Raw genomic sequence first — 23953 nt, 5'->3', positions numbered from 1 at the left:
TAGTAAAGTATACATCAAAAGCAACCAACAGAGAGAGAATAACACACTTACTGTATGCTTATTGTATCATATCAAATTTACCTTATATGTGCAAATGTGCATTTTGGTGGCCTAAAAGAAGTTATGTGTTGATTGCACACTATATGATAGTATGTGATTCTCTGTGTTGGTAGGAATTCTTTGGTGTTTCGTATAGATGGTCAGTATTGAGCAAGGCTGAACTGCACCAAAAAGTCTTTCCAAGGAAACACGTATGTGTATGATGGATATAGTAGGAGACTTCAGGCACTACGTGGCTATAACTTCAAAGTCAGCTGAAGTTAATTAGAAAATGAGAAGAAAATTCCCTCTCTATTGCAGACACATTCAAAAGTTTCAGTTCAGCAAGTCTGTAATGGTAAGCTATGATGAAGAATCTTTTTCCTGTCAGTTTCTTTTTGCAATCGTCCTGTAGGTAGTACAAGTCTGAGAAAAAAAAAAAAAAATAATTAAATCCTTTACACTCTTAACTAGGATTTACTGTCTTTTGTTATATGAGTTAGATGGCTGTAGAAAACATACAATATTTTTTTATTTGAATCATGCTTCAGCAGATGAATAGAAGAATGTTCTGTTTTATTAAAAAGGATTTATTTTTTGTGAAAGCAAAAATCCAAGAACGCCTACATTTTTGAGCTTAATATGATACTTGTATATGTGAGTTAAAAGGCTGATGCCTCACATACCCATTTTCCTCTGGCTGAAGTATTTAGAGTCCAAGGTACTTCATTTTTCAACAGCAATCACAGTATAGATACACGCATATGACAGCCAAACTTTCCTTTGAAAAAGGGGATAATTTTTCAACTTTTATTTTTTTAATCACTTTGACAAAATTTTAATAAACCCTGGTTCTGCCTTCCTGGTTTTGGTTCACATTCCTTCCTAGCCAATTTGTAACTGTACTTCAGAGAAAGGTTTTGCAATTTACGCCTAGATATATACTGACTGTGGTATACATGGCACATGGAAACTGGGGCATGTCTACACCGTGCACCATATGGCAGTGCCAACTTCAGGCAGCAAATGGTGGCAGAGCAGTGATGGCCACAGAACGGTGGGCACCGGTATAACAGCTCCCTCTCCATGTCACTTAGAGCAACATTTCTCATGTGTGAAGATGTTCTGTAAGGAGAATACATGTGACCTAGAAGTCTGAAGCAATTATTTTTATCAATGCACACAATAAATAGCTAGGAATAATGTTACTTGGATAAATATTAACATATTCACCAGCCTATTGAGACACCCTACGAATCTTTGTTGGACAGACTGTTATCTGCCAGCTGAGAAAGGGTTGTCTCCACTGCTTAGTGGAATCAGCTGATTTTAATGAGCTTCCATCTTCAGATTCCCAGTTTTTCCTCTTAGGTTTTATACTTTTGATGTCAGTATTTTCACTTCTGGATCCTGGAGCTGCTAATAATGACTATCTCAACAATCTCACCCCTGTTTGCATTTTTGTTTTCTTATCTTGCATGGCTCTGGCTTAAGCACTATCTAGCAGCTTCTTTCTCACAACGGAGCACTTTTCTCAGTAACTTGAGCCAAGGACACACAGCTGTGCTGCGTCAAAAGCAAGCTTGGATCACAGACAGCTTGAACCCCAAGGCCAAAGGTTACCTTGGCAGTCAGTATGATCTTACTCATACAGCACAGGACTTCTCAGCAGTTTTCTGGTTTGCAAGTACTCCTGAACCATAGCTGCATTCTTTCCAGAGTCAAGTTAGCTCACGCATATCCAGTGTTTGGACTCGCCCCTAGTTACCTGACTAATCTCTCCATAAGTTGTTTTGCTGCTTCACCCTGAGAAGACCTATGCGTCTTGCATCCTGTTTAAAGCTATCTTCAGTAATGCCAATAAACCCTTAAAGCCACAGATCGGGTTTTGCAAAATATAAAAAGAAAGGAACTTGAAAAAAAACCCCACAAAAAAACCAGCTCAAAGTTTATGTTGTGACTTTCAGAGAACTTCAGAGTTTTGTTTACAATGTGAAATCACACACAAAATCCTCTCCCAGGCACTATGGCTCATGTCAAATACACATTTGAGGTCTTGTTGACATGAATGGGAAGTAAGACCTTATGAGCTGTTCAGCACTTTAAAGAATCATTTGCTTAAAACAGCTATCTTTAGTCATCTTTTGGATCAGTGTTCTCATCTAAATGTCCTCTAATTTCAAGATCTTAATTTGTTATATTCTGAACTTAAACGTGTTTCTTTGGTCTAAAACCAAAAGCCCACCAGCTACACTGGTGGTTGAAAATTTTGAAGAGGAATTGCTTACAGCTGGATCAGTAGACTTAAGCAATAGACACAGGAGGCTCTGTCTGAGCATCAAGTTGTTGTTTTTTTTTTTTTCTGCAAGGGTGACTGAACACAGGCACAGGTTGCCCAGAGACATTACTGAGTCTGCAGTTTTAGAGGCTTCAAAAGCCACCTGGACACAGTCCTGAGCAATCAGCTCTAGGTGACCTTGCTTGTGTAGTGGGGTGTGGACCAGATGACCTCCAGAGATTCCTTCCAACGTCAACCATTCTGTGTAATTCTCTGATGTGATTAGATAATGAGTTAAAATAGGTGGTTACTAGATCCATTAAAAATGTTCTGATCTTGATCTTTTGTTTTAGTAGTAGTAAGATGCTTCTCCAACCTCTTCTGTATTCTTTCTTCTACTCTTTGTTTTCCTTATTTAAATAACAAACTTTATGTGGACAGGATCATCAGTGGAATTTAGTAGCACCGGAGGGATCTGACCTCACTCAAGAGCTACTGTAACACAAAATAAAAGTAGTATCTCCTAAGCAAGCACAACATAGTGGACACTCTTCTTTTACTTTTCAGATTAGATGATTTCTAAGGACTTTCAATGCATTCAGTACTGTCAATAGGCTATTATTCAAAGTATTAAAGAGTCATCTTTCATGCTTTTACCTCCTACTGTATTAAATGTCCCTCTTAATTCTTTTAGTTCCCCATGAAGTCAAGGTATGATTCCAGTAAGAATATCCCCTTACTTCAGAAGAAAAAAAAACATTCAGCTGAAATGCATGTGTTAGGTACTTTTACATATGACAGAAGTCATCATGCTCCACTTTGCTTTCTGAGTGACGGTGTTTATTTAATTACTATAATGTGATGGGAGCTGTAGGTGTTTACTAAGATAAGCTGTGCTATGTGCTGTATCTATGCAGAAAAAGGAGATCCCTGGTTCAAGAGCATTAGGTTTAGTTGTAAAAAAAAAAGAGAACAATAACATCACTCAAGTGGAATGCTACATTAATGTAGCTAACATTGCTTCCAGGACCGGAGCCAGACCAGTCAGTGTTAACTCTTGGTATCTCTGTGCAATCCTGCAGTATGCTGCATAGAAATGCCCCAGACAAATCTCATTAATAGACTTTGCTTTAATTCCTTAAAGTTAACAATGCTGTTGTGGAAGATAAATTTTAAACCAAATATTCTCAGAACGTAGTTATAGTCAGCTGATAATACTATCTTAAGTAAAAAAGTTGGCAAATTCCATTGGCTTCAGAATAGAAAATAACTACTGCAACATACCACAGTTCCTTTAATTGCCAGTATTAGAATTTTCAACTATTCCAATATTTTTCTCTTTCCTGGTATAGCAGCCCTGCATCTCTCCATTTTCAAAATATTTATATAATGTAAAGTTTTCATCTCCCAACATAATAGTACTTATGTGGTTTTACTGTTTCTTCAGATTTTAGATTTCTTCAGCGTCCTGACTTTATAGGCTTTATTCCTATATTGATACTTATAGATAATGAAATATTCCAGAATTTTAAACTGTGATTTGATTTCATAGAAATGCTAGAAATGAAAGCTTTTATTTGTAATTAAGAATTTTTTTCTTGCGATTTTAATTATGTTCCAAACTCTGTTTTGTTGCAAAGTTGCAAAATGATGCATATGTATTGCACAAATGTAAAATGAAATTATGAAGGAAGGTCATAAAAATGAAATTATAAGAAGTTCATGCTTGTCTTTGGAACTTGTCCTGTGAACACAGAAATGAGTTTTTAATTGGTCTCAAAGACAAGAACATCTGTAGTGCCTCTGCTGCTTCATATTTCTTTCATTATTTCCTGAAAGACTGAAAGGTAGAGGAGGTGTAAAAGTAAATATCAAAGTTAATTGTTCCAGTAATACAGGACCTTTCTCCAAGGAACTGTTCTTCATTCTTTGTGAAGTGTGCATCCTAAATAATTTTTCTGAATTTAGTAGTGGACTTTATGCTCAAATAACATTCCAGAGGAAGTGCTGAATGAGGGTGTAGTACCTCTGAGCTAAATAATAATTTTCCTAAAATTCTAGCATTTTCTTTTAAGAAGTATTTTTAAAACATAAAATATACATATTTTAATATTTTTTAAGATCTAAAGTAGATCATCTTTTGTTTCAGTACTGTCTACATATAGTATATATTCCTCTGTGTATGTGTGTTTCAAATAATCTTCTGTCTGTAACCAAACAAAAATGATACAGTACCTTTTCTCTGAGGATCTTCACTAACTTGCCGTGCGTTAGGTGACCTGAATCACTAACAAGTCCATTTCCAAATTTTCTTCAGTTTATCACTATATTTTATTTCATTTAAAATATTAATTCTATACTACTGGATTTCTGTTTTATTTTAATTCTACTATTGGATTTCTTATTCTTAGCTATTAATTGTGTTAAATCTCTTGGAATAATTATATGATAATAATATAGGTTTTTAATTAAAAAAAAGATATACAGTTGACAAAGCAAAATACAACTCAAGCTATGAACAGCAAAGTAATTTGTCTGTTGTCAACCACAAAGAGATGTAATGCTGACTTTTAAAATACTTTTTCAGAATGTATGTATTTATGGAAAAAGAAATGGAAAAGCTAGAGAATGAATTATTTCTTTGGAAATGGAAATATGAAGAACTGAGACAAACGAAGCTGGAAAGCCTGAGACAGGTATGTTGGCAGCACATCGTTATCACATGCAGTAAGAAACAAAACTGAGACTTCTGATTTCTGGTGTTGTAACTAAGTAAAATCACATCTAGGGTTTATGAATGTGATAAATCAACCATTTATCAGCTATTTATCCCTATAGCCTGGTGGGGAGGGACCTGCCAAGGGTATGTGAGGAAGCCCAGCCCCAGCGCAAATACCATGTGCTGTCATGGAAGCACCAGTGCTGGGGAGCTGCGAGGGTGGCACCGGGTAGCTCCGTAGCCTTGCAGGAAGGCTCAGTGCCCAGGTCCCAGGCTGTGCCTGTGGGGAAAGGGGGCTTGTCCAGCAGTTTGCGTGTGGGAGGGGGCTGGAAACATGCCAATGGCAGCACAAGACACATCAGCAATGGTGGTGGCACACCCTGGGGCAGGTAGCCAGCATCAGCAGGGGCTTCTGCTGCTGGCACAGTAGAGACCTTGTCTCTGAGTTGCTGATGGACGATGCAGGTCCCCAGGCCGTGGGCTGCAGGCAGTGCCTGACACCTTCCTGTGAGGCTGGGGCGGGGTAAAGAAGTGTCCATGCCTAAAAGAGGGGTACACTAGCTGAGGAAATGTGATGCCCCTTTGGAGATGCAGGAGGACATGAGCAGGCTGGGCAGGCTCAAGGGAAGTCAAAGGGGAAATTAATACCATCATCACGGTCCCCAGAGGCAAGAGAGCCTGAACCACACAGGAGGGGCAGCCAGACACTGTGATCAGTTGTGAGGTAAATAGAGTCCCACAGTAGGCTGGAAACACGATCTCCAGCAGCTGGAGAATGCTCTTTTTCCACAAGCAGTTCTGTGGTTGTGGAATAGGTTCAGAAGCCTGGTAGCAGAGTAGGAGAGGAAAGTATGATCGGGGAGGCATCAGAGCTGGCTTCAACCCGAACCTTGCAATAACATCAGGGGGAAGCAGCCAGTGGCAGTACCAGGAGACACTCTCCTGCAGGGAGAGAAATCCCTGTGTCTCCCACTTGCCTTTTTGAGGATTGTGTGGGTTGCTGTGGACTTGGATCCAGAACACTGAAGAGAGATTGCCAAGGTTTTTCCTGTCCTTAGACTACCTCTGTTCTCTGCTGCTCATCCACATGGAGACCAGATGGGGGCTTTTTGGGAATGACCACACAGCTCTGGGGATGAGGTCATGGAGGTGTTGCTTCCTTGATCCAACAAGCTGGCTAACTTAATGAGTAAAGCTTTGAACTAGGAATAGTAGGGTTGGGAGTTATGGACCACGGTAAAGTGAAGAAGTGGCATTCATTTCCACATATTCAGAATAAGTGGAAAGCTCAAAATGCAGGATGATTGGAGCAAGAAAGACTTCAGGAATGATAAAACAAGGTGAAGGGACACCTGCCTCAAGTGCTGGTACAGAAATGCACACAGCCTGGGAAACAAGCAGGAAGAGTTAGAGCTATATGTGGTTACATAACTACAATAGTGTTGGAGCAGTTAAGATAGTGTGCCAAATTCATGCAAATGTAGTACTCTGAAGGACCGCAGGAAAGACTGGCAAGGAAGGGCTGAGGGGATGGAAGTTGCTCTCAAATGCATAGCTCGATCTGCTGTTGACTAATATAAAGGAGGCTATGATGAATAATTTCTTTATCTGTAGCAACTTTGAAATTGTGGTGTTCATGTTCCTGAAAGAAGTGAGAAAGGCAAGCAGCACACCCCCTGAACCTCAGGAAAGCAGGACATTGGCTTAGTCAGGGAATTGTTGGGTAGGATCCCATGGGGAGGCAGCTCTGACTGGTAAACAAAGAGTTCACTAAAGCTAGCAGGTCTTGAAGTACAGGATCTTCCAAGTGCAACAAAGTTTGTCCTCATACTCGGGAGAACCAGTAGATGTGTCAGGAGACTGATTTAGCTTAGCAAGGAAATCTTGGTAGAGTTCTGATGCAAGAAAGCAGTGTACTTCTATAAAGGAGACCAGCCTTCAAAGGAGTTACTTAAAAACATTGCCTGGTTATGTAGGAATGGTGTTAGGAAAGAAGTGTTCATTTCAATCCAAGTTCATGAGTAGAAGAGTAAGAAAAAATTGTGTTGCAGCTTGCAGGATTTAGCTTTCAGAACAATGGGTTAAGGACCTCTTAGATCCAACAAAAGTCAAAATGTCTATGTAACTAAATATGGATAGGGATTTTAAAATTTCCTATAAATTTAACATCTCAGATTCAGAATAATTGTGAAAATTAATTAGCTTTCTTTTAATGTTTTTGAAAAGATTGCAAGCAGTCTATTAAATTCCAAGTTCTAGTTACAAGGTGGTGCATACATAAATGGAATTTCCTTCATAGATGAACATCCACAGCAACAGATTACCATCTATCTGTGATATTTGAGTTCCTTCAGATTTTAGTTTTTTTAATTTTCTGCTTGCTCATTAAGTAGGATTTTAGCTTATCATACTTCTGTACAACAGAGGAAGTCTAGATTTAGTTAAATGTTTTTCTTAAGAGATGTAGTCTTTATGTTTTATGGCAGGAATAGAACAAGAAGTACTAAAAACTTGCTAAAAATTGGTAGGAGATTGATAGATACCAATTTTTATATCTGTGCATGCATATACACATATATGTGTTGCTGATTTTTTCGTGGGAACACGTGGAATTGCTTTAATTGCTAACAGGAAGTAATATTTTGAGCATTCTGTTTTGTCTTCTGAGATTTGTAAGACTTCTATAACTAGGTTATAAATGGCAGGAAAGCACTGGTCTTGAATCTGACTAATGTGAATGAAATTACTTTATTTGTGGGGTTTTTTGTAAGTGAAAATTATTCCTTTATGGAAAAAAACCACAAATCTTGTGTGTTGGTGTTGTGTGTGAATGTCTTTTACTATATGTTACTGTTGAGAAGTGGATGCTGGAGCACCATAAAAGGTTCTTGATGCTGAAAAAATTGAAAATGAAGTAAAAGAAAGCACAGACATGTACTAGGCTAAGTATGACATCTGATTTGTATACATGCTTGCATCATTATTAAATTACAAAGGAATTTCTAGATCAATAATGGATCATTCATTACCTCTGGATTATTTTCATGTCCCTGACTAATAGTTTTTGGTTTCAGTCATGCATAAATTAATCTGCTATTTCCTTTGGTAGATCACCTGACAGTCCCTCTGGGAATGTGAAAAAAATGCTTGGTGACAATGCCACTGCAAATTAAACTATTTTTAAGCATAGTTATCTCTGCTAGCATTGTGGAACTTTGAGAGATTTTGTGTAATGTTAGAAGCTTCACAGCTGCCAAGACTTGCATATTAATGCTCACAGTCACTCATTACTTTCTGTTAAAAGGCACTTACCTTGGAACAAACTAAATATGGAAAGCCTTGGTGATCTTGATAATAAACTTTCTTAAAAAATTATGCATTCTGCATCAATTTGGAAACAGAGTAAGCTTTTAATGTATGAGTTAATTAAAAAACAAGTAGTAAAGTGGCAATTTATGTTTGTAGTAACAACAAGCAGTATATATAGCTTTGTGTGACACGAGTATTGAACTTGTCCTGTTTGGGGTCATAAATTAGACCATTGTAACAGACAAAACAGGAAATTGCATTTAGTGTTGAAATATCACTTCTTTTCCTGTTATAAAAATTCTGCTCTCCCATTAAACAGTAAAATAAAAAGTTAACACTAGGAAGCTTATGGTTCAAATCTTAATTGAAGTTTGACAGCACTCTTTCTTTATTTGAAAGCAGTCAAATGTCATCTGTTTTTACTACACACAATTTTGTCTGTTTCTCTAAGGACACTCAGAAATCCTCATTCATTGAGCTTTCTCTAGCCTTTCCTTAATTTCAAGTATTTTTAATTATAACAGTTTTAAACCAAGTCCTAATTGGCTGTTCTTTAAAGATTACCTCCTCACTACAGATTAGGGTTTAAAATTTACTTTACTTGACTGACTAAATAGACAAAATTGTCTTGGCTTTCTTTAGGGAGCTAGTGAATTAAGACTTCATGACCACCAAATATTTTTCCAGGGAGAAAGCAAGAATTGAAGTGGGATATCCCAAAAATCCCTTCCTTACACTTTGTGTTTGTTGCAGGAAAAGTATATTGTGCTATATGGAGCCTGGTTTACAATTTTTTGTCAATATGTAACCTAAAAATGCCATCAGTATTAAAGATCATTAGATATATTTGAAGCTTTTGAAAAGACCTATTTATGAGTTTGTTACACAATTTTCAGCCCATAAGATCAAATCTTAAACTAAGACTTATGTGTCTACCTTTCTTAGCTGTCAAAACATTTTGTATGTACTGTCTGTACTGTTAATAAGCTTCAGTTCTACTTCCAGAAGAGCTTGCAGCCCTTAGTGGGATACTAAAGCAATTAATATTTCATATGCCTTGATTTTTAAATATATTACAAATAACCTCTAAACAACAGTAATACACTTTATTATTCTTAAAAAGGGGAAAGCAGTTGCTCAGTATAAAATTATACTTGCATTATTGTTGTGTTTTTGTGAGAACCCACAGAAGGACAAAAATCAAGTCCATAAAACCACTGAATAAATAAAGGATGTTGACATTAGATGTATTTGATTTTAAAACAGTCTTTGTAGGAAAATCTAGGAATCTAAGTTCTCTGAAGAACAGAAAAAATTTTACAACAATGACATTGCTAGTTAAAAGTCCCTGAAAATGGGCTATCCAATTATGTCAGATACAGCTTAGTTTACAGATGAATTAACCGACCTTGTAGTTTACAGGCACAAAAAGTGTATCCAAGTCTGATTATTTAGGTCTTTGAACTCTATAAAACAGAGTAAATCCTTGATGTATTGCTGTGATGTTTGTAAACAAGGAGTTACAGTTAGCAAGACTATTAAAGTTTTAGGATTTAGAATGCTCATTTAGTCTTATGCACAATAAAACATGCATGTTTAAACACTTTGCAAGTCTTCCTCAACATTTTATAGCTGTTTCTATCATTTCTGAAGGACATGTTTTTGTGGTGGTTTAAAAGTTAAATAAGATGGAATATTTATAAAGCAATTTTACATTATACTGAAAACAGTGACAAAATGCATATACTGCTGCATTCCACTAGTGTGCACTGTAGTCTTACAAATGCCACTACGGGCAGTGACTTCTGTGCTGTTTAAAAAGAAATTCTGCTAGTTGAGGTACAGAATGTGCCCTTACTCAACATTATCTAATGTGTTAGTAATTGATGAGGGAAATTTATATCCCGGTTTATGGGATATGAGGCAAAGATTACACTAATTGGCACTTAAAGCCCATTGGAACATCAGTATCAAAGGAAATATCTTGAGAGAAAAGGAACACAGGCTAAATTAGCATTTTGTATCTTAGGCAGAGACATTTCTGTTCTTCCTCTTTTTTGCACAGAGTTGAAGGTAAGTCACAAGTGCTGTTGATTTTGTAGAGTAAAAAAGTACCTTCAAACATCTTTTAAAATGTATGTTTTCTGTTCTCTCTCTCAATATATAGATGTTTTGCACTGTATGTTATAGCAATCTGTATTGTTACTTAGGTGCATTACTTTAAGGGAATGGTAATGGTTCCCTACCTGTTGTTTTCCAGGTGGAGGAAACTCCACTGAGGCAAGTGAGGCTTCTGGATAAATCAGGTCTTCTGCTCTCATTGTAGTTGTTTAAATGCTGTTCAAAATGGAACATAATTTTTGAAGACTCAGGTTGTTAACAGCTAGTTCTTGTTAATGATTTTGCATTATTTCCACCTTTTCCAGATTTTTTTATCCTGAAATTACCTTATAGTGTGAAGGTGCTGCAAAGCTGTTTAGCTATAATGGCTATTTTCATTCACTTAGTATATACATGAAATTGAAACAGTAATGCTCTGATAATCTTACAGGAAATTTAGATACATGTAGTATCTAAATCTCCTCTGTCCCATACTCTACCTGACTCCAGAAATGCCTTCTGATTTTCCCCTGAACCTTGCAGAAAATGTAATAATCAGATAAAAAGTAGCAGCCTTAATGGCTGTGCTGGGTACTATGAATTTTTCTGTTTAATTCTCACCTAAAATGCACAGAAATATTGCATACTATGCATAGCTATCATAGGAATAAAATGTTGTCTCCAAAATTAAATTTGTGATGATTTTATATACTACAGAATAGCCAGTAGTCTCTTTTAGTGTGCTAAAGGAGTCTTTATAAAGTTTAATAACAGAATCCAGAAGGCTGAGTTTCAAAATATCTTTAGGCAATTTTCTGAAAACAATATCTGAATTATTTGAGAACTCAATTGAATTTATAGAGTGGAAACTCAGTGCAGTTTTTTTCCTGTGGCAAAATGTCATTTTTTAGATTAGGTCTAGAATTTGGACTGTTCCTTACTGGGCTTAATCCTTCATTTGTTTGGGAGGCTGGTGTGATTTTCAGGCTGAGTGAAATCGGATGATGATGCTACCACACATCTGACCCGTGGTTTGTTAAAAGTACTTTAAAAATTACTTTAGATAAACATGTTTATTTTTCTTGCCTAAATTACAATAGCTTATACGTAGTTTGAGAGCAAGGAAAAAATTCTGGAGTGTTCCTTAAGCAAGTACTCTTGCAGAGCATGAACTATTCTTTCCACTGGTTTCATAAATCAGGTGCCGGTTCATATTTAGTGTTTCTCTAGAAATTGTGTACTTAATGTGAACATTTTTACTGTCCAGCATAAAGTATAATTTGTGATGGTGCGTAACATCAAGTACCATTTGACTGTGTATTTTCCTACAAATGTAATTTGGAAAGTGCTGGGAAAATCTAGGTTCATTGACTTTTTTTTTGCCATACTGGCTTCTAACAAGATATTTAAATTGTATTGAGTTGTACTTGTCAATACTTCCTGGGTCTTCATTACATGTTTGGCAATGAAAATACAAACCAAGACTAGAAATTTTCTTTTGTTTTGTTTTGTTTTTTAAGAACATTCTTTTACAAATGAAAGATGAAAACTCATACTTATCCCTGTGAGGAAATATGTTTAGAAAAAACATGTGCATGCATACTGAAACATAGCTGTGCATGCTGATTTTCCATGAAAGGAATACCATGCCAAGTCTGCATCATTAGTAGAGGTTATTTTTGCCTGTTGCTCTGCCACTGGAAGAAAGTATAATGTGGTGAGGTTTTGAAGACAAGAGAGGAATATGCACACATGTACACTTACACATATATGTGTCTAAATATGTGTTTATGTGTATATATACATTAAGTAACGTTGTCCTAGAGGTTAGCATTGCATTTTTAACAAAAACAGTTTTTCATAGCTTAGACTGAGAAGTGCAAAATGGTTACAGAGTTACATCATGATAACGTATTAGTGTGGTCATCTCAGCATACTGTATCGGGATTTTTTTGCAGTGTGTAGTTTAAAATATGACCTCCAAAAAAGCTTTATTAAATATGTTTAAATATCCTGAATTTGACTTTCAGGATTATATTTTAGTATTCACTTAGTTTCTTGTTTAAGTAAATATTTCTGCTAGTAGACTTACTTGTTATTCATTCACATAAAACCAATTTAGGCTAAATTAAGCAGTTTCTCTTTTAAAAAAACTCACTGATGAATTAAATGTAACAACTGGTAGAATGGACAAAATTTAATCAAATTTCTGACTTATTAAAGACACTGAATTAGAGATATAAGTATTTTGTACTTCACTATGTAGTTGGTTTTTTTCTGTCCTTATCCAGATAAGGATAGCTTTGTGTTACTTAAAAAATAAAAATCTAATTTGGGGGGAGGTTTGATTGGAAATATAGCTTTAGATCATTCTCTCTTTTAGTTTTTAAATCTAAAATGCCTCTTTAGGCATGAAGAATATTTGGTCTGCCTACTAAAGAAAAAATGGGTTTTATTTCTTGGGAAAAAAAAACCAAACCCAAAACAAACAACATATCCCTCTCTCTCTCAGATTTTATTTATTTTTTTTTTCCTTTTTCCCAATGGAAACTAACCTTGTCATCTTGCAAGCCCTTACCATAATGTTAACAAGAAATGAGTAAGTGGCCCTTTATTTATCCGGGATAAATAAATACTAACCTTTGTACTTATGAACAGTTTCCATTGTGGATTCAGGTTAGCCTATACAAGAGAGCTGTATTGCTTCTGGAACAAAGAAGTAGTACTTTCATGGGAGGTAGGAAAGGAAGATAACTAGCCATGCATTATTTTTCTTTTTCCTGTTTAATGTATAATAGGAATTTTCCTTTTTGTCTTCATGCTTAAAGAGAACTGTCTGGCACCAAAGTGCCCCTGCACTGAAGCATTACATTTTCAGATTACTTTCAAAGGATTCAATCTTAGGAAAAATTAATGAGTGTTTTGTTTGGATATAGTCACAAAACTTTCCTTGTTTACATCAGTGGAATACTGCTTATTTCTCTGAGCAACAGCATGAGTGATATTCTGAAGTCAATGACAAATCTGCTGATGTCAGTGAACTTTGGATCAGTTCCTAATTTAAACTATGTGGTAACAGGTGATTAAAAACTGTGCCAGAAGATTCTTCAGGGACCTTTGTAACTTCAAAATACCAAGATAATGTGTTATTTAGGTACAGTTCATATAAAACAGAAAAGGTGTCATATAAATCTTACTGAAAACAGTAGAACTATTTCTACAGGCACTTGCCACCAGACCATTGTGCTATAGAAATTACCTCACATAATTACTTATTTAGATTAAGTGACTAAAGCTGTGTGGAGACAATGTTGTATACCATATTTATGTATACCATATTTTATTATGTATACCATATATTAGTGTTCCTAAGCAACACAACACTAAAATTTATTTGAAATAAGCTCCTGTATTTCTTGAATTCTGTTGAACTTTCAGTTAAGAAGGGAAAATAAGCTTAAATACTGGTTTAATCTGTCCCTTTTAACATAGTCTGTTGTTCAAGGAGAAAGCTTAATGCACAGAACATAGCAATGTTTGGAATCTGGTGTATAGTGCAAATTACCTGCAACTTTTATGCAATCTTTATTTTCCTGAAAATTTAATATTATGTCAAATCAGACTTGCAAATTTTTATTAAGTATGTTGGTATGGATTGTTTTGTCTACAGGAAACTTAAGATTACAAATTCTAGTATAGTTTCACACTATTTAGTATTCTAGTAATCTAAGATGTATTTATTTCTAGACACCTACAATTACAGCATGCATCCCATTCCCATCACCACCTACTACTAATCTGAAAAGTCAACAATCTTCGTCTGTAAGATAAGTGTTCTTGCACAGTTCCAAACTTAAATGTAGAGTGCTTTAACTGTCACTCTCCATTTTGACGTATTGTTGGTATGACTTTGTTTGCAGTTACATCAAAAAATGTACTGTAAGCTGAGATAACTTTATATAGTATTTTATTTTCCTGTCTAACAATTAGGATTCTTGTTACATCTTTAGTATTATTAATTTAATAATTTCTAGTAAATTGGATTGAACAGTGTTCAGATCTGCAGCACATTGTACCGGTACAGTCTAGAAAGTTCCTGAGACTGAGGACAATTTTAGCTTGCTTTGAGTGCTTCCAATCATGCTAACCATTATTGATTTCCTGTGTTTTTTACAGTTCCTTATTTATCTATACATTTGTCTTAATTCAGCAATATGAAATCAGGATGGAAGTTCAGCTTAGAAATCAGTTGGAAACAGAGAGGTCTTGACTTCCTATATGGCAAATAAAACTTCAAAAATTAAAAACCAAACAAGCAAAAAAAAAAAAAAAAAAAAAAAAAAAAAAACAAAAAAAAAAACACAAAAAGGAAAGATTAACCATTGCACTGTTTACTTTTTTTTCCATGCCTACATTCATCTTCTTATGACAAATCCCTGTATTTTTTTTGAGTAAGGGTTATCATCTTCCTTTTACAGGGCTTATTAGAATGGCTTATGGCTCATTCTCATCACTGAATTCTTTACTGATAATGACTACTAGTGTTCCTAAACACACAGCAGTAGATAACTGCTTAAAGCAAAGTGAGGCAGGCTGATACAGTCTGGACTACAATTAAATTTGTATGCTGCTTATCTAAAAATCCCAAGTTTTTAAATTATCTTTGGTAAATTAGATATTATCATTATTCTGAGAGTTAAGACTAGAAGTCATCCTTTTCCACAGAACAGAGTCCAATATAGTCTGTACATGTATTTCCACTCATAGGCATACAAACTGACAAATCTGTTCTTTATTTTGATATTGGAAAAGATTTGCATTACTCAGTCTCAGCTCTGTAGGGAGTAGTCTGTGTTCCTTATTTTGGGAAGAAGTTTGTTGTATTAGGTTTGAGGAGGAAAAAAACCCCAAAAGCCACACACACCTCTAGTTCCCTCCCCCTGATAAAACCATTAGTAACAGAAGTATACTAACTTCAGGTCATAAAAACTGGGAAAGTGTAGTATTGCAACAATACTTAGGTGAAAAGGGAAATAAGCAGAGATTAATAAAAGGTTTCAAGTGTCATTAAAAAATTCCCAAACAAACCCCAAATCTTCTCAGCAGAAATTTATTATACCTTCTTTTGAAATAAACCAAATTTCAAATATATTTGAAACAATTATATATTATAATATATATAATTATATATATAAATTATATATAAAATATATAATACTAAACCAAAATATCTAGTGTTGAACCTTTAAACACAGTGGGGAACTAATGTACAGCGTTTTTGTTTTGTTTTGTTTTTCCTTTTTCGTAAAACTAAGGTGTCACTGAGTCAAATTAAGAGATGAAAGCTCATGCTTTGCTTTAGATCTTTTTGGTTAAGACTGCTTCAGACCAGCTGCCCTTTGAGATTTCAAATTAAATTAAGAGAAATAATTGCTATAATCCCTATGCTAAAACAATCTTTGCCATTTACTTAGTTTTTTAAACACAGTTTGTTTAATCTATTACCACTGTCACCCCTGCTGTGTTCTGTCATAGTATAATCAACTGCAAGAAAAGCGTGCTACTGTTTGTAAAGCAAAGAAAACAAACCTTTTGGGTGTGAATGTCAGAGCTCCAATTTTCCCTTGCTTGGTAGTGAAACATAAAGATTAAGGTGTGATTTTTACTTCTTTTTTTTTTTTTTTTTTTAAATAAGAAATTAATTTCAGCTACATTTCCTAGATCAGTTTACTCTTAGCTAATATGGGAATGTTTACTTATTCCCTGGATCAAAAATTCAACCTTTCTATGCGTAGTAGCAAAAGCAGCCATGAACTTGTTAACACACTGGAGTCTTCACTCTCCAGATGAGTGATGTCTTGTCAAGTTTTGAGAGTTTTGGTTGATGTATGTCCCTTATAAATCTCAGGCAATATTCTCCAAGAGATTAGCTGAAATGTGATTTTTTTTCCTTGATTGAGATTATAGAACATTTTAAATTCATCTAAACCACTGTATAATGTTCAGTGTGATTAATCTTAGTTGCAATTATAGTTATTATGTTCAGTTCTAGGCAAAAAAGAAAATGCAGTTTTAAAATTAAGTCATATTAATCCAATCTCAAATACCCCTTGTATTTAAGAATATAGCATGTTATACATGCCATTTTTTTGTAAGGTCATGTTTATCTAGACACCAATATTTTGCTAAACATAACAAAAAAATTGGTAATTTGAAGAGCTTGCAGTAAAAAAGATGCTACAAAAGATGTACATCCAAAGGAGTTTAGATTTAGTCTCTGTTTCTGATTATGGGAAGCACTTGAGTCTGAGGGGTTTTGTCATCCCTAAAAAAATAACCTTCAAGTCAAAGGCTACTTAAATTTTGCCTAATATTAAAGTTCTGAGTATATAGTTACTGAATTCTGTTAGAACCAAGGCTTCAACTTTGGTTTCTGTAGTCAAGAATTATGGTGAGGGTCACTCTCTTCAGATTTATACGAGGAATGGGAAGTGTTTGATTTATGAGAAATTTCAAGGAACTGGGAAACCTTTAGAAGTGGCTAGAGTGAAGAAGTAGGCTTGAATGGATGCCAGATAGAAATATGATATTGGGTAGCCTGAAAGACCATAGCAAAAGGGGACTTTCTTAAGCCATATAGTAAATTTACAGAGTCAAATTACTGAAGCAAGTTAGTGTAGCATCTTTTTGGCACAGCCAAGTAAAGCTAATGTGACCTTTGATGTATTTATTGGTACATTTTATACCATGAGCATTACTTTTAAAATCCAGCAAAGCCATAAAATCTGAACAGCATCTAAAATAAGAAACAGAAAGTAGGCAAGGTTGCAAGCGATATTGACAGAAGTTCTGGAAGTGAGGTTCTTTGTCTCAGTCTGAGCCGGAAAGTCGGGTTAGGCTTGAGCAAAAGAGAAAGCTTAGAGGTGCTGTTGGACTGGGGCTGGAATTGGAGGGCCCAAGGAAATTTAGGACAGCCAAGAGATCTGTACTGCAAGGGCTTTTGTGGTGTGAGCCAGAGGTGAGGGTCTTAGTCACAGTCAGAGTTGGAAAATAAAGTTAGGGCTGAGCAAAAGAGAAAGCCTAGTGAAGTTGTAAGTGTTCGGGAAGGAGTGAAGAAAAAAAAATAGAGAATATTAAATTAAATTTGAACGTGAGTCAGCAGTACACCCTTGTGGCTAAGACTTGTAATGGTGTCCTGGGCAGCATTAGGAATAGCATTGCCAGCAGGTTGAGGGAAGTGATCCCTCCCCTCTACTCAGCACTGGTGAGGCCACACCTGGAGTGCTGAGTCCATTTCCGGACTACAGCAGAGACATGAACCTGCTGGAGAGAGTCCAGCAGAGGACCACTATGATGATGAAGGGACTGGAGCATCTGTCACACAAAGAAAGGCTGAGAGAGCTGGGACTGCTCAGCCTGGAGAAAGGAAGGCTCGATGGTATCTTATGAATGTTTGTAAATACCTGAAGGGGAGGTGTAGAGAAGATGGAGTCAGGCTTTTTTCACTAGTGCCCAGTGATAGGATCAGTGGTCAGAAGCAATGGTGACAAACTGAAATACAGGAGGTTTTCTCTGAACATCAAGAAACACTTTAATACTGTGAGGTTGACCAAGCACTGACACAGGCTGCCCAGAAAAGCTGCTGAATCTCCCACCTTAGAGATACTCGAAAGCCACCTGGACATGGTCCTGGGCAGCTGTCTCTATGTGGCGCTGCTTGAGCCAGGGGTTTTGGACCAAATGACTTCCAGAGGTCCCTTCTAACCCCAACCCCTCTATGATTCTGGGATGCTGTTTGCAGAATGAAGAGGAGGAGATAAGGAATTGCCATTGGTAAGATATCCTCTACTTTTTCCTCCAAGTAACAAAATCTTTCAGTACATCTACAGTTGCCCATAATATAAAGTAGCTATAAGGTCAACTGACATGTCTACATAAAAATAAATATGCATGTATGGGTTGGATGTATATTAAATGAGAAAATATGAGTAGTTTCTTTTAAACAACAGTATAAGTTTTAAAGGAACTACTTGGTTATCATTTATTATTGTAGAGGTTTTTGTTGTTTGTTTGTTTGTTTTTTTCCAGTAAGTAAATAGGTCTCACTTATTACATTCATCTTTTGGGAGAAGAGAGGAAAATTTCAGAATGTTTCCCAGGATCTTGATAGATGGGATGTTTGTAACTGAGACATATTATTAAACCAGCTTAACAAAAGTAAAAAATTACAACAAATTTGTCAAAATGTAGAAGGAAAAGAACTCAGGTGTACTGTAGGGTTTTCTTATCTTTTCTCTAATTTAGAAATCTAGATTTTCATTTTTCTTGTGGAGTATACATTCTACCTAAGAGGCAGCTAACCTCTCTCTGACAAGTCACATCAGCAAACGTCCTCATTTCTGACAGGAGGGAGTCTCCCATTGCTATTATTCACTGCTTCCTTCTAGTCATCCTGAGTGGCTCGGGCTTGACCACCAGAGATGTTTCTCATCAAGTGCAAGGGCAGTGAACCTGTTCTGAAAGTGCAACTTATCAGGTGAGGCGTAAACTTTCTTCCTAGTGTGAGAAATCACCAGTTTCCAGCCTTCATCGTCATGAGAGTTTCCACTTTCCAGTTTCATAAGCATAAGCTCTTCCTGACCCTCCAGTTGACAGTTTAAATTCTTGAAGTTGCAAGGTCTAAGAAGATCTAGTCCATCTGTTTCTCATCCTCTGTGATGCTGTGCAGTCTGGTGGCTCTTCCCACAGATCTTTCACAAGGAAGCACAGCCGCTTGACAACCACACAACTCCTGCAAGCTAGGAGACCATGTGCCCAGTGAGAGGCTCGAGATTTCCTTTACACAAATATTTTATATTGAGGTGTGCAAATATATGGCCTGCTACCTGCCTGACTGCAAATAACCGTAATATATGAGAGCTCCCCAACCAGGAATGGTAGTAAAATGTTGAAATATTTATATTAGCAAATATAAGACAAAGGTGCATTAAGAATAATGCTGAGATGAGGCTGATATTCTGTTTTATTTTGCAAGGTAAATGAAGATGTTAATATTTATTTTTTATTATTTTTATTATTTTTGCTAATTAAATTTGCATATAGGAGATGCATTAGTGCTCATAATAATTAAGTGTACTTCTTAGTATATTTGTGTGACCAAGGAGTCTGGGGTTTTTTGTGATTCTCAGTTGAAACACATTTTACTGGTAAGAAAAATGACAGGTGTTTGTGTGGACTGGTAATGTATGAGGTTTGCATCTTGAACTGCAGATTGCTGAGTTCTGTTCTGAAAGATAATAAAGTACATGATTCATTTTTCATGTGCATTAATAACTTAGTTGATCAAGCCATGTAGGCATGATTGATATATTGCCTGGCTATAAAAATGAATAAAGCACTTATGTATTTGTTCTTTTAGACTATGGATGAAAGCCTCTCAGTTTCCAAGACAGCCTACAAATGGTTCACCATTTTGCTACATCTCAATAGAACTGTTTTCTTATGTAAGAAGACTTTGTTCTTCAGTATTCTTGTCTGGAAAAATCTTTAATGTTATGTAGCTATTTAGGCCCCTCACTTCAAGGAGGGATGTTGAAGTGCTAGATTGCACACAGAGAAAGGCAACAAAGCTGGTGAAGGGTCTGGAGCACCAGTCTTATAAGGAACAGCTGACAGAACTGGAACTGTTCAGTCTGGAGAGGAAAAGACTCGGGGAACCTTATTGCTCTGTACAACTACCTGACAGGAGGCTGTAAGCAGGTGGGTGTCGATCCCGTCTCCCAGATAACAAGTGATAGGACAGGGGAAAATGGCCTCAAGTTGCACCAGAAAAGGTTTAGATTGGATATTAGGAAAAAATTCTTCACTGAAAGGATGGTCAAGCATTGGAACAGGCTGCTCAGGGAAGTGATGGAATCACCATCCCTGGAAGTGTTTAAAAAACACATAGGTGCGGTGCTTAGGGATGTGTTTACTGGTGGACTTGACAGTCCTGGGTTAATGATTGGATTTGATGATCTCAAAAGTGTTTTCCAACCTAAATGGAAAAAATATTTCTATTATATTAGAATGCTACGGGATGTCATCACCTCTTTTGCCTGGATACATTCACTAATATAAAGGACATGAGACATGTGATTTTTCCATGTAGTGTGAGTATGAATGTTGATTTCAGTATTTCAAGAATATGTCTTATATCAGATTGTTTCTTTAATATATATATATATATATCTGTGAGAAAGCAAGTAAAACAAAAACATGAAATGGGATGTTTTGGGTTTGTTTTGTTTTAAATATAATTAATGATTGATATCTCCTTTTGATACCACTTGGTCTTCTGGAAAGCTGATTTTCCTATTAGTTTATGGGTAAGTACACAGGTGTTTGTATAAATTCTTTGTTAGTCTGTAGATTTTGGTTACATACACTAGAGAATTGGTAACAGCAGTTCAAAAAGCTTATTTATTACAGAAAAAAAGTATATTATTGTTACATTTGAAAAATGCCTTCTGTTGATACCACACTGTTTCACGCAGTTTATTGCTATACTGATCACTAGCTATTAGAGAAAGACTTAAGAGAGGCAATCAGAATTACAAGGACTCTGAATCATTGTGGCAGAATTTATTTATTTATGAATTTATTTATGTATTGCTAAAAAGAAAGAATACATTTCAGGATACTTTCTTTCAGACTCTTATAAGTAGGGTTGTAGAATTAAGGACCACAGCTTTATGGGGCTCCTGTGTCTTGAAAAGACTGTAGATACTTTTCAGTGGATCTAGTTTTGTTAAGGCTCATTGGGCGTAGCTGCAAAATGAAATATACTTGTAGCAAGTCTCTCAATCATTAATTGTAATTATTGAAACACTGCAGTGTATTGCCCATGTAAGATGTATTTTTGGTTTCTTACAGGACAACCTTTCAGTCAGTCTGGTTACCACTATGTTTTGGCACTGGCAAGTATTGTTACTGTAGTCCTTTTTTTGTCCTGAAGATAGTACAAGCGCAGACTTCTTTCTCCTGCAGGTGTAACTAAGGCAGATTAACTGTCTTTTAGTTTCATTTCGTGGACACAGATTTAAGAAGGAAACCAACTACTTTCCTTCAGTTTTAAATCCTAACTCTAATTATCAGCTAGGTCATAGTTTACCTGACAGATTTACTGTTTGTTCCTTTCCATCAACAGCAAAATCTATTTTGGGGGCCAGTGGGGATAAATAATTTTTCATTTACTTAATGTTCTACTAAATCAGGGGAAATCTGTGATAGTAGGGCTCTAAGGGGCATCAGGTAATTATGTAAATACGAAAATAGATGTTATGTGGGGGAAGAGACAGCTAAAATAACACAAGATATATCTCGGAAAAAAAATCATGCTCTTACTTGTTTTCTGGCAAACCTACAAGAGTGTCTTACATCTTACAGCTATCAGATATTTTATTTATAGCATGTGTTTGTATATCTGTATTCTAACAGTCCTTTCTAGTTCTAACTGTTTTCCTAGATATTTTTTTGCAATAACTTATTATTCACATATGAAAATGTGAAATAAGTAAGCAGTACTGTACAACTTGGTAGACACTGACAGTTTTGATATTCCTGTAGTCTCAGTCTTTTTATGAATTTTGATAGTGTAGAAGGCTAGCATACAACAAGATTTCAGTATTTGTTTCATCATCTTCCTTAATGTAATGTAAATATCTCTTTTTTAAAAATAAGATAAAACATAAAAACACTTCAGAATTTTTAGCTTGAATGCACAGTAGATACTCCTAAACAGCAGGTGCTTGGTGATAAAAATTTCTTCATGGTAATTCATTGTTTTGAGTAGGGCTCCACCAGGTACATTATGATCCATGCAGATGCTACATTTTAGACCTCAATGCAGCAAACAACATCTGAAATGTCAGGACTATCATTTCCTGATATGCACGTTAATGTGGACTCAAAGCTGCATTAAATAATATTTAAGATGGACACCATTCCTAGTTTTTTGGTGAAAATGTTAATGTTTATTTTAATGTGATAGGTAGTCCATATCAACTTGAACTTAAAACAAATTAATAAAAGCATGCCAGAATCAACATGGAAATCAAGTTCTGTGAGATCAGGGGTGATTTCCCCCATATTGCTCCCAGCATTTTCCTTTTCTTGAACTTATTTATTCCTCTCTACATTTGTGATTGTTGTAAAGTTTCAGACTTTAAGTTTTTTATGTACCTATGGACAACTTCTATTCCTGCATAAATCACTTGTGGTAAATTAGTCATTCACACAAAAGAGTTTTCTCTGTGTGCAGATGGGGAAGAGGAAAATAAATGGTGGTAAATCAGTAACTTTTCTTTTAATGTCAACATAGTGCAATGATATCAGCTTGCAACAGACTTAAACATTTGAGTAGTACCAGAGGGAAGAAATATTTAATTGCTAAACGTGCTGGTGCTCAGATACATGCTTTGTTATGAATATACGCATTCATTTAAAAGTTCAATTTGTTGCAAGGCTTGGTGTCTCAAGATATTGTCAGGCACAATAACATTTATCATGCTTTCAGTATAGTTTCTGATTGACTAAATGGCGTTCTTGGCAGACTTCCTCACAATATGAGAAAAAGCAAAGTAAATTTATTTTTTCATATATTGAATATTGAAGTACTTGTCAAATAAAAAAGTAACCAGCATTTGTCTTCCCTTTCCTGTAGAAGGAATGCTATGAATTCTGGTAGTCTTTGATTACTTTTTTTAGATGAAAAAGGAAAAGAATTCTTGAAACAGTCACACACACTAAATAATGATTGCAAAACTGCCTGGTGTCACACATGGTAAGTAATAGTTTTGCTTGCCAGCAAATATCACACCTGTGCACGGCAGTGCTGAGCTTTAAAGCAGGCAAGCTGATGGGTTTTTTTCAGACCTTAGGAGCTTTTGCAGTTGTCATCAAGCCCTTACAGACTTCTAGCAGTAGAAATCAGAAAACAAATAAATAAAAAAAACCCCAACCACCCCCAAATAAAATAAAAGCTATATTGTAGGTAATGAAGATTCTTGAAAGTTTTTGCTACCCACTTGGACATGTGAAGTGTCTTGTTTACGTGAAGCCTTCTTCCTCTTATGCCTTTCCCAAAGGGATGTGTGCAGTGGCAGTGGAATGGAACCATTGTCATCTTCCACGTTCTGTAGACACTCCTGGCCTAAAACCAGACAGGATTTCAGAGAATCAGATTCAGCAATCTAACTGATCTCTTCACCTTGCATATAGTATCTCTTTGAAGATGCTTCTGCCTGGATCAGCCTTTTCCAGATATTCCAGTACAAACATTTTTTTCTCTTAGTTGTGCTGAGAGAGTATCTTTAACAGATTGATACCATTCCTTTTAGACATTGATAAAAGATCTGCAGATCCAGTATTATAACTATGTTATGAATTGTAACAATGTTTTACAACACTTTTAATGAAGAAACATGATGCTTCTGCTTGATGGTAGACTCCTCAGGCAGAGCTTGTTT

At 35.8% G+C, this 23953-nt stretch overlaps 1 protein-coding gene across 1 annotated transcript in view; it reads left to right on the top strand.

Moving 5' to 3' along the window:
• The window catches only part of CCDC102B (coiled-coil domain containing 102B), a 36100-nt gene that overhangs the window by 3102 nt on the left and 9045 nt on the right, over positions 1 to 23953 (top strand). Inside the window, exon 3 of the mRNA XM_040587300.1 lies at positions 4905 to 5013. Coding sequence (XP_040443234.1) covers positions 4905 to 5013 — 109 coding nt within the window. The remainder of the gene's footprint in view (positions 1 to 4904; positions 5014 to 23953) is intronic.

This window comes from Falco naumanni, chromosome 3, assembly GCF_017639655.2.
Source record: "Falco naumanni isolate bFalNau1 chromosome 3, bFalNau1.pat, whole genome shotgun sequence".
Taxonomy (NCBI): domain Eukaryota; kingdom Metazoa; phylum Chordata; class Aves; order Falconiformes; family Falconidae; genus Falco; species Falco naumanni.
The sequence above is the reverse complement of the archived record's forward strand: the minus strand, read 5'-3'. Positions and strand labels throughout refer to the sequence as shown.